This window comes from Clupea harengus, chromosome 7, assembly GCF_900700415.2.
Source record: "Clupea harengus chromosome 7, Ch_v2.0.2, whole genome shotgun sequence".
Taxonomy (NCBI): domain Eukaryota; kingdom Metazoa; phylum Chordata; class Actinopteri; order Clupeiformes; family Clupeidae; genus Clupea; species Clupea harengus.
Genome location: NC_045158.1, coordinates 8,175,642 through 8,192,615, shown reverse-complemented (window position 1 = coordinate 8,192,615; position 16,974 = coordinate 8,175,642). Strand labels below are relative to the sequence as shown.

The 16,974-nt window shown below is 40.1% G+C and overlaps 1 protein-coding gene across 3 annotated transcripts; it reads left to right on the top strand.

The window, feature by feature from the left end:
• Nucleotides 1-7,944: 7,944 nt before the first annotated feature.
• Nucleotides 7,945-15,561, top strand: atad1a (ATPase family AAA domain containing 1a). Of its 3 annotated transcripts, XM_031570370.2 has the most exons (11): nucleotides 7,964-8,050; nucleotides 8,188-8,244; nucleotides 8,444-8,679; nucleotides 8,947-9,045; nucleotides 9,151-9,271; nucleotides 9,468-9,668; nucleotides 9,827-9,933; nucleotides 11,921-12,010; nucleotides 12,409-12,459; nucleotides 14,386-14,558; nucleotides 14,739-15,561. In XM_031570370.2, the coding sequence occupies exons 3-11, from the start codon at nucleotides 8,509-8,511 to the stop codon at nucleotides 14,860-14,862; spliced, it is 1,137 nt and encodes a 378-aa protein (XP_031426230.1). In that variant the 5' UTR covers nucleotides 7,964-8,050; nucleotides 8,188-8,244; nucleotides 8,444-8,508; the 3' UTR covers nucleotides 14,863-15,561. The 3 variants fall into 3 exon arrangements, with proteins under 3 accessions (XP_012671473.1, XP_031426230.1, XP_012671474.1); XM_012816019.3 differs by lacking the exon at nucleotides 8,188-8,244 and having other exon boundaries at nucleotides 7,945-8,050; XM_012816020.3 differs by lacking the exon at nucleotides 7,964-8,050 and having other exon boundaries at nucleotides 8,059-8,244.
• Nucleotides 15,562-16,974: the final 1,413 nt, after the last annotated feature.

Sequence of the window (16,974 nt, the reverse complement as noted above, 5' to 3'; positions counted from 1 at the left end):
GATATGGATTGAATGCTGCAAAGCCATGTCCCAGCCGCCGGTTTCCTGCTGGCCTCAGGCACTCTGGCACTGCTGTGGGGGGAGGATGGATCAAGATGTCTGTCATCTGTGGGCATCCATGAGAGGCAGGGACATGATCCACATCCATTCAGCCTCAGCATCACAAGCAACCCATTCTCTATATGTAATAGCCTACGGTACGGGAGAAAAAGTTTCGATGTGAGGCAACTTACAGAATAAATGTATAGAATGTTTCAGATTTACTTTCCAAAGGGGAATTTCATAAAGTGACATACGTTTACAGAGAAGATATGCAACAATTTGCCACTTTTTGAAGCATGTTTTTATAAACAACTAGTACTGGTATTGTCTTCAAATTGATGTCATTGTATATGGTCATGTGAAGGACAGATAAACACACCTGTCATTCCAGCTAGCCGTCTGGGCTATGCACTATGCAGTTCTGTGGTCTTGGCATGTCTATAGGAGGAGTGGGGTGGGCATTTGCCATTTATCACCATTCTCGTGGTTGTCCTCCATTCAGTTGACCAGGATTTGATTCCTGACCAATGGTCAAAAGCGTCTGCTAAACACATGAGCCATACCTTTACCTTTACTGAGTGGCAGAAGCGCAGCTACACTGACTAAGCCACGTCGTGGAGGCGTGGCGACAGGGGGCCAATGGGCCCTGTGAGGCGTGTCCCGGAGGGAGCACTAGCAGCAGGAGGTGCCCTGTTGCCCCTGTGTCTTAGCACCACACTAGGATTAACCACAGCGGGGGAGGCAACCATTTTTTTTACCCTCTCCACTGACAAACACCATGTTTCCTAATGGTACAGAAACACAATAAACCATTTGGAAAGAAATCTACAGGAAATGTAGTCCATGGCAACAGTAGATGTATTATTGGCACTGATAATTGGTACAGAATCTAATTTTAGTGTTCATAGTTTTCGGTAATTTTGTTATTGGTCATCAAAAGTATGCTGGTGTGGGTGTACTGAGTTAGTGCTCCTCCTATACATTATTGTAAACTCTTGTGAATGATGAGTCTCGATCAGCAAATGAAAATGAGACTCACAGTGTAAAAGGTAATTTGGTCATGTGTATCCCCAAGCTTATGGTCACCAACTACGGGAATGATTAAACTAGAACTTTCTTCCGCATATAGGAGAGGAATCTGCATTAAAGTGGTAAATATTACACCTTTTTTCACCACAAATATCACCACCTATGTAAGATCCCTAAAATCAATGAATCTGACTTGGTCTTAACAACCATAAACATTGACAATAGTCTTAAAAGAAATGGTTGCCAATGGTTGAATATCATAGTTTCCAATTAAACCAAATAAACTTAAATACATTGGATGCAAAGAACCTTAAAACAAAGCTGAATGAGAGAGTGAGCGAGATGAAGAGATGGGAAGGGGCGAGAGAGAGAAAAAGAGAGAGGGAGCAGCCGGCCCCTGATGGCAGAGAGGAGAGTAGAATAGTCACAGAATACACAATACAGCCTTTCTGACCACATGCAAGAGACCACGTGCTGTAAAATGGCCCTAGGTTACATACCATGATCTCCATTTCCATACAGTTCCACAAACCAATCCAATGGTATTGCCCAGTTTCCTAAGATCTTACCATTTTTCCTAACAAACCCATTCATTGGCAGTCTACTGAGACAGAGGTGTCAGGTAGGTGAATTAGTATGATCAGACTACTGCCCATCTTGTAAGGATCAATTCAAGACTAAACATCAATATTTTAATATTCTATTTTATTGGAAGCTACATTTATCCTAAAGTCAACTCTGTGCCTCAGTTCAGGGGTGTAAATATACAATGCAGGAAACAGCTTCTCCCTCACAATGGATATAATGCAAATCCTTTGTTGTGGGAACATCAGAGAGAGGTCCTCTGATAAGATGACTTTATGATGTCCTTGCCAAAGAATGAGATATTTGCGTCCATTGTTAAGAGTGTAGCTAGTAGTCTATCAATTGCATTCTAGGAGTTTTACACTCCTTTACACACACATACAAAAGAATACAAAATAGTAAAACAAATCTATCTATAAATCATCTGCTAATCATATTGGCCCTAGACATTGTTTTGTCCTAGCCAGAACTATCCTAGTTCATACAAATGTCCATCATACTATTTAGGAAACGCAACTTTTTTGTTGTTGCCCAGCCAAATAATCCAAATGCCCACACAGAGATGATATCCTAGTAACACCTCTGACATGCTAGCAAGCTGTTTATCAATTCCAACTATGCTGTTGTGTATAAGGCGTGCATGTTGTGTATAAGGTTTTTGCATGCCTTTTCCGTGGTTAGATTGCTAGTTTTTATCCAAAACTCCTTACTGCTGCTTTAAATGTCTACAGTCTATGTCATCTCACTATTGATGACACTGAAATTAATGTCTTTATTGCATTGAAGTAAACACCCAATTTCACACCAGCTTTGTGACATAAACTGGTTTGATAGAGGCTTGATTTAGTCAGGGTGGATGAGACTGACTGTTGACTCAATGCATTTAGTTTTGGGACCATGGCTTAATACTATTTCACAAAAAAGAAAAAATGTTTTATGAAACTCCACTGACTTTCATTTAGCAGCAGCACAGAAGAGCAGAGCATACAGAGACAGAGAGCAGAATGTGGAGGGCAGTTCTGTCAAGTTTATTGACGGTGGACCAAAATAAAGCCCCAGGTGTGGATCATAACTGTCAGTTCTGCTTCCCCAGACTGGACTAATGGATCGGGCCCTCAAACTTGTTTTCCCTTCGCCAAGAACTATGTCAGAGGGTGTCACCATGTGATGTGGATGGGGTATATAACTCACTCCACATCTCCCTCTTTTCCTCTAACCTTTGAATAACAGAGCAGAGCAAAGCAGTCAAATTAACCCGTTATATTACTGTTGAATGAACCTCTCCTTATTCCAGTCAAATGACAATGTACACATACTGGAACCATTGTGTGGCTAGCTAGCATAAATCAACCTTCAGACACACATGCAGTGGAGACCTGGTGCTTCTTCCATAACATCACATCTATTACATTTGTCTGCACAGTGGCAGCAGTCCAGGACAATATGGAGCCTGAATGTTCTCATAACGTGATTGCACACCATATTTCGCTGGGTTGACTGCACCATGTTGACGGTAAATTTATACCATTTCCATTGTTTATTGCCCACCTCAGAGCCCTTCATGTTGTATATGTATATGTGTGTTTGTATAATGTGCCATTCACATAGCACTAAACCATTTACAATCTGTTCAGAGGAAGACACAGCATACATAACTCTGAGCATTGCCCATATCTGTACATTACACAAACATAAGTAGTCTTTCTCACATACTAATGGGACCATCTTGTATACTGCTTTGAAATGCTTTCAGTCTGGTTTTGTGGATTGTTGGGTACCTTGTGACACCTTTGATATTTGCTCTCATTAAGTGAAACTCCATCTGGCGGTCTGGAGCTGGAGAAATTGAATCATGACTATATATGTGGCCACGGCCATGAGTCATGGGCCTCTGATCTGATACAAGAGGCCCTGATGGAGAAGAGACATCCCCACTTTTATTCCTTAGCATTTGGATCCCCCTGATTTTAGTTGATAATTTGTGTATTTGCTTTCTGTTAGAGGTGTTTCTGTTCTTTAGATGTATATATATGCTTAGTTGTGTGTTTTTGTTTTCTGTTTGTCTTGATATTTTATTGTGATTTAATTGTACAGCACTTTGGTCAGTGTGAGCTGTTTTTAAATGTGCTTTATAAATATATTTGACTTGACTTGCCTTATGGGCTCCAGTCTCCATCCGTGGCAGACTTTGAAATATAAGTGTTCTTAGTAAAGAACTATCACACATGAGACCATCGGTGAAGCAATTATCATCAATACATAACCAAAGTTTTCCACTATATAGTTTCCCAACAAAGGTGGAGTCAGTGAGCAGGTGAAAAGAATACGCTTGCACAAAACGTGAAAAGAGTCTAGGGACCTTTGACCAGACAGAGTGGCCTAATTGGTTCATTTCCATCATTCTCACCAGAACTGGGTTATGTCGTTTTTTTATTCAGGAAAATGTTCTTACTAGTGTTTTAAAGGTGCAATACAAGTAGTCACCTCCTCCATAGTCTGAATTTATGGCACCCTAAAATAATACTTCCTTCTGAATTGAGTGGGGATACTTTAGATTAAATGTCATTTTATTCTGTCAAGGGGAGCTGTGTGAGTATGCGGAAATGTAACGTTATCCTTTTTTAAATTTATGACACTCCTCAGTAGGTATATTGCTGAGAGCTGGCCCAGATCTTTGCTTGGGAAATTGAGACAGATTGGAAGCTAATCTTGACTCTAACAGTCAGTACAAACAGAAAATGGAAATGTGTCCAGATCACATTTGAAAAATGGGTCTGTGAGAGGCACTGAGTTTTTCTTAACACTTTTCTTAATCATTACATTCTGATTCTGATTCTAGTAGCATCTATCTTTGCGAGATATTGCCAATAAACCTTATTCATTAGAAAACACATTGTAGCGATTTTTTTGTTGTGTTTTTTTAGTTTTGCTTGTAATGTATGTAGAACAGAGTCTCATCCTAGTTTACCATGTCTCGAAGTCCAACTTTGAGTACCTACATGTCTCTCCAATTGTGATTATGGATATAGTCCAGCGCAAATTTAGTTGACCAGATCACTGTGATCAGATCACCATATCACTGATGAGGCATATTGGAAATCAAAAATGTACAAAAAAGCAAAACAACAAAAGACCCACTAAAGTTCTTCACCGAATATCTTGAAGGCTGCTCTTTAGAAGAAAGATCTGACAGTGTGCGAGAGTTGTATATGTTATGAAGTATAAAATATTAGATCCATGATGTGTGTATGTGTGAGATGCATGACATATGTGTGTAGGTGTGTGTGTGTGTGAGTGATCTTTCATCCTCCATATGTGGATGAGCCCTAGGGCACAAAAGATGTGTCTGCTGTTGGAGTAGCAATGAATCCAAAGACTTACGGTGCTGTCCATGGTGCTGACGTGTTTTTTATGGGAGGTTTTTTATGTGAATTTACTTGAGAGGAATTATCATCTGCTTTTATTGGTGTACTGATAATACTAATAAAGATTGGTGGCTGGCTGACTGTGTTTCTGTAGATAGCAAAAGCTCTTAGCACAAGCTATCCCATGTTCAAATATTTAGTATTACATTTGATGTATTTTTGTCCTCCACAATAAATTATAATAAACTACTGATCTTTCAAGATGATGAGATCCAATAAAAATCCTTTTTACAAATTTGAAAAGTCAAAAAACAACTAATTGAGGCATTTTAAAGCGAGGCCATTGTCATGTGTCATTTTATACACATGTTTTATGAACTGTTGTTTCAATGCATCTATGTGAGACTTCCCTCGAATAAATCCTGCATGAACTATTTGCTGCTCCAAGACGCAAACACATCGGTCATCCACCCTCACGCACCCTGAGCTTGGCAGGTATATTACCCTTTTCTGTGCTGATTTAGAGCATAATTAAGTTGTTGTGTGTTATGCTTAGGTCAGCATGCGCTGGTGTGTTAAAATGCCTGCCTTTGCTATAAATACTACACATTTAACAGTAGCTAGTTCTCACATGGGCTCTAAGGGGTCCATTCTGCATACTAGAACCATAATTCATATTAAAAACTATTTATAGTGCACTTTCAGTAAAGGGTCTCAACTCAATGACATTCATATGACCTCATTCACACTACAACTTTATTCTGGATGTGAATGGATGTTTTTTGCTTCCGAATTTCAGGCTTTATTTTCTCAAACAGCACATAGAACATTTCATTGAAACCAATGTTCTCCAAATGTCTTCACAGTATAGGTAACTTCAACTAGGAGTTTACTAGACTGAGAGTCTATGAATGTCATGACGTAGAGAAGTACCAAACGGTTGACTCTATGTGAGCATTGGCCTTGCAAGGTTCAGGATGATTTTAAACAGTAGATTTGTATAGAAATGGGAATTTTGTCAATATTAACACCAGTACTGATGTGTTTCATCAGTCATATAATTTAGGTTACAGCTCAAAAAACACATTTTAGGGTGCATTACACAGATTTAGCCCTATCTTTAGAAAATGCCCTCATCAAAGATTGAAATAAGACTGGTAGGGCTTCTGTCAGATCAAATCTCCCAGAAGTCGCATTGTTGCTTACTTCACTCAACAGGGCTGAAAATCAAAGAAGCTAAATGTGTTTAATTCCTTTTGAAGAGAGGGGTTTTTGAGGAAAGGTTCGAGATCGAGACACTTACAGGTATGTACAGGATGCTGTGCTGTTTAGTAAATAAAATGCGGTAGATATAATCTACAGTCAACAAATCATAGTAAACATCTTTAAATGAAAACAAAATGAATTAAGTGAAATGAAGGCATCATACAATGTATGGTAAATTGAATGTTTCCTGAATATTGTTTTGTATAATGCATCATCATTAATCCAGTTGAGCAAGTGCATGCAGAATGAAATACACTTGGGAGCCTTTTCATCTCTTCCTGGGCTATATGGGGTATCTGTCATCCTCATCTGTTTGTGTAAGGTTTTCATTGACCAATCATTTATGGACTGGCATACTTGAGGAAAAATCAAATATATGCAGACTCTGCTTTGTCTCCCTCTAAGGACGTGTCATGGTTAGCATGATGGCAGATTAAGCATTCCAAATCTTGGTCCAGGCTTGTCGCCAAGGAGCAGGTCTGGTCTGTCTGATAGCGAGGATGTCCTTTTCTACCACCCCTTACAAACCATTCCTCATCTGTATCTGAGAGTTGATGGCTTATCAGATGAATGTAAATATATGCTGAGCAAAGGAGTCACTGCAGCATGAGCTAAATGCAAATCCACCTTTGAGTGGAAAATGGTTCTGTGTGATATTGCTTGGATGGTGATCATCCAATTTCACATTAAGTCAGTGGAAATTGATAATATTATTTCAGTCCAACAATTCATTTCAAGAAAATATCCTTCCACATATAACTATCACATTTATAACATGTACTTTTATGCCCATACTAAATTGATGAATGTGTCATTTGTATAACCAAAACAACACACATTATAATCTGACGGTATAAAAATGTAATATAAAAAAAAGTGTACACTGTGTATTGTGTGTTAAGTACGCTGCTTGCATGATATAAACAATAAATGTGCACGTTTCACAATTAATACAGAATCATACTATAATCTGCTGAGTTCAAACTTGTCATCTGCCTTCCTGGTGAAAACCACATTCATTAATGTAAATCTGGATTAGGTTGCATTGTCACTGTAAGTATATATGTACTGGAGGCCTGAAAAAAAGTCTAATGTTGCACGTGTTCTCCAGTTGTGAGAAGAGATTTTCTTACTTAATCCAGAATGCCACCATGTGGTGTCTTAGTGGAATAGAGGAACCCATCCTGTTCAGTATTTATATAATTCTTTAATGTTTTCTCCTTCAGCTGCTCCGTCGTGTTGTACATGTCTTCACTTGGAAGTCACTTTGGATGGAAGCCAAGAGCATATATGTAAATGTGAAACATGTTGAATTGATATAGTGGCATCTCAGACACTCCACCCTATGCCAGCTGTTCTCACTAATTTAGCCTACACAGGCATCAAAGTACACAGTGCTCCTATGTGAAGAGCTTTCAGATGCTTATGAGCTTATGCAGATGTTGATGTTATTCAATTGTTAGTAATTAGCTTAATTCAACACCTGTTTCCGGTTTGATCTATCCCTTGGTTGTTAAATTAATTCTCAAGTTAAACACATTAACTTTGGAATTACAATTGTTGTTGATATAAACAATGCATTATGTTTTCTGTTCAAACTAAATATTTGACCATGTGAAATGTGTCAATTGTCAGAACAATCGCAAGATTGGTTGAGGTCGGAACTCTTGATAGAACCAATCTTGTTTCTGGTCGGATATCGTACAATAGTTACACAAGCTGAGATGCGACATGTAGCAAGCGTATAGCGAACTACCTACTTGGTAAGCTAACGTTTAATTTCCTCAGCAATTACATTTTCACAATCTAACTTATTTAGAGCGTGCTAGGTAACGTTCCCTGATTCGGTCTAATTTATAATTAAAATTGATGCTTCGGACATTGTCTTTTCATCCTGAAGTTGGCTTTGATTGTGAACGGTTTAGCTATCTGACAGCTTGGTACAGTTAGCTGGAAGGTAAATATTTCTGTGTTTCTAAACTTTGCCAGCTAACACGTTTTTTGTCACGCAATGCTAAGGACGTTTCGAGTTGTATGATACTAATCTGCGTTGTAAATTAACAGTAACGTTAACGTTATTGTCTTGAAATTACCTGTGAAATTATCTGCCTAGCCTTTGCTGATAGATTATTGTCAACTATGCATTGTTTTCACAGAGAAGGTCGATGTTGGTTTCTTAATATCGCCATTTTCCTCAATGAGCTGACATCAGCAACTGAGGATGTTCAGGGACATTCCCCGGGATGCGCTTCTGCGCCCCCTGACTCGGAATGAAGTGGTCGGCATGCTGTTGAGACTTACGATATTTGGCGCTGCAACCTACTACAGTATCAAATGGGTGGTGGATGCCTTGGACCCCACACACAAACCAAAGATGCGGGCCAAAAAAAGGGTAACTGTTATGTCCCTCGAACTTGTTGTTATTTTTATTTAAATGGTGAATGGAAGTGCTTATCGCTCTTCTTTGAAAGGAAACCTTAAAACATTGTATGCCATTATATCCCTTGCTGGTTAGCCAGAGAGCCTATTTTCTGTCATGCTTTGGCCAGATTGCATCATGTATTATCTATAATACTGGTAGTTATGCTACCTAAACATGCAGGTTCTCCCACTGGACAGGCAAGTAATCCATCATTTGTCTTTCTGCTCTATCCTGCAGGCAGAGCAGCTGCTGAAACAGCTTGGAGTGGAAGGTGTTACTTTGAATGAATATGAGATGAGCATTGCCACTCAGCTTGTGGATCCACGCAGCATGAAGGTAAGCCTCTGTTCACTATTCTTATCAGTGCATGTGATTTGCACACTGTCACATCAACTGGAATAGTACACATCGCTGTCAGGGTAATACATGTGGTCTTTTAAGGTGACGTGGAGAGATATCGCTGGTCTTAATGAGGTCATCAATGAGCTGCAGGACACCGTGATCTTACCATTTCAAAAACGCCACCTCTTTGCAGGATCCAAACTTTTTCAGCCACCCAGAGGTTTGTGAGAGCCACCGTTTTTGTCCAGTGCTGGGTAACCTTAAACCCTGACGAAGTGTTAGATAAACTGCCATTAAGAGGCAGTTACAAGAAATAAAAGAGTACAATGGTTGTACAAGAAAAGTACAACCCTTAAATCAAATAAAAATTCCTCCAGGTGGAATCCAAAAATAACATTTTCCTACCTTTGTTGCAGGCGTGTTGTTGTATGGGCCTCCGGGATGTGGGAAAACATTAATAGCCAAGGCAACTGCCAAAGCCTCAGGGTGTCAATTCATCAACTTGCAAGCTTCCACGTTGACAGACAAGTGGTACGGTGAATCGCAGAAGCTCACCGCTGCTGTTTTCTCGTTGGCTGTAAAAATCCAACCTTGTATTATTTTCATTGATGAAATAGGTGAGATTGTATTGACATATTCTGCTTCACTATTATTGCCTCCTAATAACAGTTTGTGCAGAATGACACATAACCACATGCAGTGAATCCTCAAGATATGTCACTTGGAATGATATGACTTTTCAATGGAGTTCTCTTCGTTCTGTCCAATTATTTAGATTCCTTTCTGCGAAACCGGTCCTGTCTGGATCATGAGGCCACAGCCATGATGAAGGCCCAGTTTATGAGCCTCTGGGATGGTCTGGAGACTGGAACTGACATCCAGGTACCTTATGATCCCCTTATGATCACCTTATGATCACCTCACGATCAATTAGAATTAGAATTAGACTTAATTGCCAGGCTAATGTCCTTTTATTTAGGTCAATACCCTAAACTAACAGGAAACTAAATGAACATTAGCTATAACAACAGGATGGGTGTGTTTATAGACTCGCAATTTAATAGAGATTTTCACAGTGCAATACCATTTTGAACAAAATGCAGTGGTCCGCTGACTGCTTTGCTAATATAGGGCCTACAATTGCATATAGAATATTTCAGTATGCTTCTAGGTTTTGTGTCCTGAAAGTCTTTCTCCTGTGAAAGGTCACCACACATGTATCTCTCTCTGTCTATGTCCCACAGACTTATTGAGCCATGATTCTGGCTAAATACATGTATTGCAGGTCATACAGTTTTCACAATTGTAGATCATAGAATGCATTTTTACTCATTCAGTCTGGAAAAGGGATTTGCATCAGCATATTCAGAATTTTCCTTTTTGGACAGAGTTGTTCAAATCTGAGAAAATCCTACCTTTTAAACAGTGTTCCTACAGTTCCTACTTTTAAATTGTACTTTTAAACTGCAAGGCAAACTTCCACGTTAATATTCTTGGCCCTAATTTCATTGACGGGCAGCTAGCAATGAGCAAAGTTCCTACTAAAGCTGTCATGTGGGAGCATTGCGCTGCCCACCCATGCTTACGCTTAGGATCCTGCTCATGGTTTTAGCAAAAGGTTTTTCTTCAAGTTATTGAATTCGCTTTAGTTCATGCACGGCAGACTTTGCTCATTGCCAGTTGCATCTTTGTCTTGATGGACCCAAGCGACTCCTGTTCAAATCCTCGAATCCATAAATAATGCCCCTGTTTTGAAGTAAAAGAAGTAATGTCCTTTTCAACTGTCTTATCAGCTCCCCAGGCCTTTCCCGAGGCGACACAAAAATGCCCATACGGTTCTCAGAGATAGCCATAAAGTAAACAAGCCACACTGTCTGTCCTGTGCCTTAGATTAGAGTTCCCCTGCGTCACCGATGTACCATCTGTGTCATTCACCTCTCTCTACCTCATGACTGCCTGATGTATGCTGACTAGTTGAATCATCCTGACTAATTATGCTAACTTTACAGTCAGTCACTTCCTGTGCTTAGGCATGGGTTGCGCTGTCACAGTGAATTTGTTCTGGCTGGGGAAAAAGGTCTGGATGATCTAGTAATACCGTTCTAATCAGCTGTTAATAATCTGACCTGCACTCACGATTGTAAAGAATTTCAAGCCTACCTACTAGTTAGTTATCTTAGTCAAGAAAACACTATAAAAATGAGTTTGAGTGGATCGGTTGATGTATTTATAGCCTGGAAAGTCAGAATGTTTTAATAAGAGAGTAAACATTGCGCTCCTACAAGAAAATGGTTTATGTTGTACACTGAATGAGCCCTTCATATCCACACGGAGAGCAGGTCCTCTTTCTCTTCCATGTTGCACCGCCATGTTTCTACAGTAGCCCAGAATGGACGATCCATAGCACTGACTCTAGAGAGGACCTTTCGTGTTTTTATGGCAACTAACGGCCACCGTAGGTTATCCCACGCACTTGGAAAGGGAGAGGTGACTGAGGGGTTGGTTGCAATCTGCAGCCTCGTCACTAGATGCCACTAAATCCTACACAATGCACCTTTTAAAATATACATGTTTGTGCACATATTTAAATGTTTACAACATTAAAATATGCAAATCTACCCTTTCTCTGGGTTGACTAACATTTGCCGTAGCTCCCGGCTGTTCTCTGGCTTACATGTTTACCAATACCGATAAAGAAAGTATTAAATTTGAATAGCACGATAACCAGGTATTTTTGAAACTGAAGTAAAGTGTTAAACCTTAACACCATTACATCTATAATATAAAAATGGTAGACACCGAATCCCACTAACCTATACCCTGAAAATGTCAGATACTGATCTGTAAACCTGAACTGGCTTCCCCTCAGGTGATGGTGATGGGCGCCACCAACAGGCCACAGGATCTTGACCCAGCCATCCTGCGCAGGATGCCCACAACTTTTCACGTTGGTTTGCCGGTGAGCAACACGAAATGTGTGTTTATATGAATCATAACATATTTTGAAAGAAAAGTTACAGTGTGCCTCTTCTGATGAGGCATAAATCCATAATCCATAAATACAAAATCCATCAAAAACTACTTTTAATAAACAGATGAAAACAACACTTAAGGTTATACAAGAATAAGGCATGCAGACACACTCAGATCATTGTAAGGAACCAACAGCATTTAGTGGATCCTGGTAGGTTCAGTGAGATATTGTAGCACACAGCCTAAGCATGTTAGCTTAAAAAAATCAGGCTATGATTGCCTGTCAGTTGTCTGGTGTTGAAAAGCAGCTCCTCTGACAGATTCTCAGTGATGTATGACGATGTCGGTATCATGCCTCACAGTATCTCTCGGATGTCTTTGCAGAATCAGATCCAGAGACATGACATTCTGAAGCTGATCCTCTCTGGGGAGAACGTGAGTAGGCCCTCTACTCTGATCACATGCTACTATGCTGTTCAGATTGCCAACTGAGAAGTGTGTGTGTGTGTGGGGGGGGGGGGGAGTTGCATTACCGGTTGTCAGGGAAATTATACAAGGTGTTGTACGCTAAAGTAAACAGAGACTTACTCAAATGGTTTCTGATTTGCCTTCGTAATGGGATGCTCTTGGTTGTTAGTGCAAAGCTGAACATTACAAGTGTGAACAGTTTTCTTACCAAAACACCTTGAAATGTTACCTCTGCGTGTGTGCTCCACCCCCACTCCTCTGAAGGCGTAATGCATAAATAATTATGGAGACGGCATAGGAGGCACTTTATTTCTGGGACTATAAGCCAATCACTGTGCTGTACTGAATTGTCACTTCGCACCTGGGTTTTAGGTATCCTGGATTTCTGGACCATTCCAAAATCTTGTCCGCTGTCCTTAAATGCTTTTTTAGAGAGATGAAACGTCTTTATATGTTACATGCAAATCATTTAAGAAATACAAGCCGGTTTCACAGTTCTCAGATATGTTCTAGAAAAGACTACAATAAGTTTGTGGTTAAAATTGACTCTATGCTGCAGCAGCTCTTTTGTAAAGAGAACATCGTGTTTTTTCCCTGAGCCTGCCAGTGGCAAAAACAAGCGGTTCAATTTGACACAGATGCTTGCCCCATGGGATTACATTGTATAGTTGTTTTGCCGTTTCTGTTTATAGCGTTCTAACTCAATACTGGACTGATCTCTATCGTTAATTGTCCTTAGTAAAAGTTTGGACCCAAATAGATCTGAAAAGATTGAAAATCCCTAAGTTTCCTTTTAATGACAACCTTACCGCTCAATATACGAAGAAGGTCAGTCAGCCCTGCAACATTACATGAATTCTGGAGGGCTTGTCTGTGTGGTTTCTACAGCATTAAGATAAACGGGTCCCAAATTAGACTCTCTTCCCCACAGGCCAGCCACTCAGCAGTTTTCACCCGCACCAAACCTGCCCATCCGTATTTTAGAGGGGAGGAAAAAACCCAGTGAGTGTTCTCTCATCAAAGGAAATGGCACCAGTAAAGGCAATTTGTGTGTAGTCTGTGCTCACACTGCGTCATGAAATATGTTAGGCCCCTGTTTTTCTCTTACAATTTGACACAATCAGTGTCAAAGACAGTAAGACCTGTCATGTTATGCTGGGGCCTTGAGGGGGAAATCATGAGTGAATTATGTAATAATTCATTCATATATTTATTTATAATATATTCCAGGCTGAGTTGTGCAGATGGCCAACATGCAGGTGTTTATTTGAAATGTGGTCTTGAACGTCATGACATTTTTGTGTACACAAAGGAAAACGAGCCTTGCATAGCAAGCTAGCATAGACCCTGTATTTAGCTTGGCTCTCTAGCGAGCTAATAAACACAATATATATGACATATGTTATATATTTTATTCAAAATTCCATAAAGATTATGGTCTTTCATTTGCAATCCCCATTTCAAAGTCCAAAAGTAACTTCCAACAAAAAACAAGACCCAAAGATAGCCAATGCCATGCTAACAAACTACACAATAGAGTGTATCTAGTTCGAGTCAGGTCAAGTGGGTTTCACACAAACAAATAAGATTTAAAACAATCATGGAGGAAGAGATGTACTATAAAAAGTTCGTTATTTTCTCATTCCCAGAGAAATCTGAAATTCTAGAGTTGTGAACATGTATGCTGAGGTAACCTCTCATTTTCTCCAGTGCGTTATAGGGATGTGTCTTGTGGTTTGAAGCTAAGTTGTATGTTGGAATTTCCAATATTGTGCATTCCTAAAAACTTGTGATTGTATGGTAGCAATCCATGTCTTACTGAGAGAAAGGTCACCGATTAGGCCACGGAGACACACCACCCGCATTCTGATGCTCTGGTGCTCTTGTCTTCAGCTGAGCAATGCCATCAATCTTAAGGAGATCGCTGATAAGACAGATGGCTACTCGGGCAGCGACCTGCGGGAATTGTGCAGGGATGCGGCCATGTACCGCGTCAGGGACTACGTCCGCAAGCAGCAGATGAAGCAGATCGCCAAGCAGTTGCAGGCGGACGACGAGGATGAAGAGTATGTCTCATTGTTTGTGTGTGTGTGTGTGTGTGTGTGAGTCTGTGTATGAGTATCAAGTGTGTGTGTGTGTGTGTGTGTGTGTGTGTGTGTGTGTGTGTGTGTGTGTGTGTGTGTGTGTGTGTGCATACTTATTGTCTATACTTCCTCACTCCCTGATGTTGTGTAATCTTTTGTCAGGCCTGTGGGGACACGACTGAGGCCCGTGACACAGCTGGACATGCTTTTTGGTCTGGACAAAATGAACGAGTCCAATCAGGTCACTATCAAGCCCAGCAGTCTGAAAGAGTCGCCCCTGGATTGACCTCTGCAGTCGCTGGCCCATCACCATACTGAGCCCACGTCTCCCCTCGGCCTGTATCTGACTGGTTTAGCACTCGACACATGGCCCTGTTCTGTTGCCCGTACACATTTAAACCCTATTCCCTGTTTATTGTATGTCCACTGGCTGGCCCACGTAAATGGTTTTTAAAGCATAAAAAAGCAGGATGATGAAACTTTGAAAGTTTTCCTGGGGGACACATTTAAACTGTGAACGTGTGTATAGAACAAACAGTAGTTTGCCATTGAATGTCTGCATGTCTACAGCACTGTTTAAATACAACAGTGGCATTAAAAGCTGCTGTAAGTGATATTGCTTAGGATTACCTAAAGTACTTGCTTTGACATTCAGAAACAGGTACTCTGAGGACAAAAGTGCCTCTAGGACTTTCCTGGGCTCCAAAAGGAAATGCACTCGCAGTCTGCTTGTGTATGCGTCAAGAAGTCTCTCTAGAGGCTCACACCACCCTGCGGGTTAGTTTGCACCTTGACAACATGCTGAAGGAAGTGGGTTGACTGCTGCAAAGGCCAAGTCTTGTGGAAGTTACCAGAAATGCTAATATCACTTACAGCAACTTTTTAAAAGCCAACTGTGTTAATTAATGTCATATCACTCGGGCACCCCAACATGTTGTCATAGTATGTGTTTGTCTATTTATTAAAAGGTGACGTACCATATTTATTTATGGGTGGTTGTTAACTAAATGACACATCAACATTGAAGTTAGTAGATAAGGACAAGGTTTGCTTGTTGAGTTGGCGCAACTCTTTTTCAGGTGCCATTCACCCCCCCCACACCCCCCTTCGGAAATTTACATATTTTTGGGGGGGCAATTTTTGCCCCCACTTACTGAAATCCAGGGGCATTTAACAAAAAATTGGGGGCACTTTTAGAAACTTGTGAAATAATATTTAACCTTGGTTCAAAATAATAAACACTTATTTAGGCTTACAGTATATGAGCAATTGTCATCAAATGGCAATAATAAGACTATTAGGCAGTAGTCTACAAATTCAAAGTGTTTTCTTAGATATTTTTATTAACAAAAACCAAACAAAACATAAATCAGACAATCATATTCAATTTGATTCTTATTTCTTTGTGGTTATTTATTGTTATTATTAACAATCGTTTTTCTTTATTTTTTATAATAATAACTTATTATATTTATGGATTTTTGTGTTACCTTTAATCATGTTGTACCTACCATAGTAGGCCTACAGGAAATACAGATAGGACTGGTTAGCTAGCTTGCAAGCAAGCCTTTGTACCTAACGCACTATCAGAGCTAGCTAACGTTAGCTAACTATCAATAAACTAGCTAAACCGAACTAAATCAAAATTATTATTACTAGTTATCATTCACCGTAGGCGATGGTGTGTTGCTTGGCGTCTGGTGACGAAAGGCCATGTATTTCTGTATGTTTTCGCTCCCCTTAATGAAGTCAGCAGAATAATTCGCCTGTGCTGGATTGACAACGACTTTGGCAACTCGTTGTCCACAAGTCCGACATGCCTTCAAAAAAATGTGGGTCTTTTTTTCGCCGTAGTCATCCTCCACCCCAAGCCAATCTAGCTTCCAGTTTTCGACGGTCGCTGGGTGTGTGAATTTGATCTTTTAGAACCTGAGATGGTGACAGAGACTGTTTGCTCATCCTCATTTCTCCTCACTCTCGCAGTCACAGGTCTGATTAAGAAGCGCTCCAAATATTTTTTGTGTTAGAACGTTCGGTTCTTCACGTACACGCAACAATCAGTCAAGGCGAAAATCAAAACATTTAATGGCAACTGGACCGGGTCATAGGCTACGATGTTTTTGACAAGTTAATTAAATTATTATTACAGAAAATTATGGGGACATTTTTTGCCCCTCTCCTAGTCATATCAGGGGCAAAATTATATTTCTTAGGGGCAGTTTTGCCCTTTGCCCTCGTGTATTTCCGACGCTGATTTTCAGCACCATGGAGGAAACTAGTCCAGAAATGAAGCCTATATTTTAACTCATAAATCATAAATATTAATGTGTCATTGGTTTCCTCCGTCAGATCTAATGCGTTAAGCAGATTGTGAGCTCACAGCAGTTGTCAATATTAC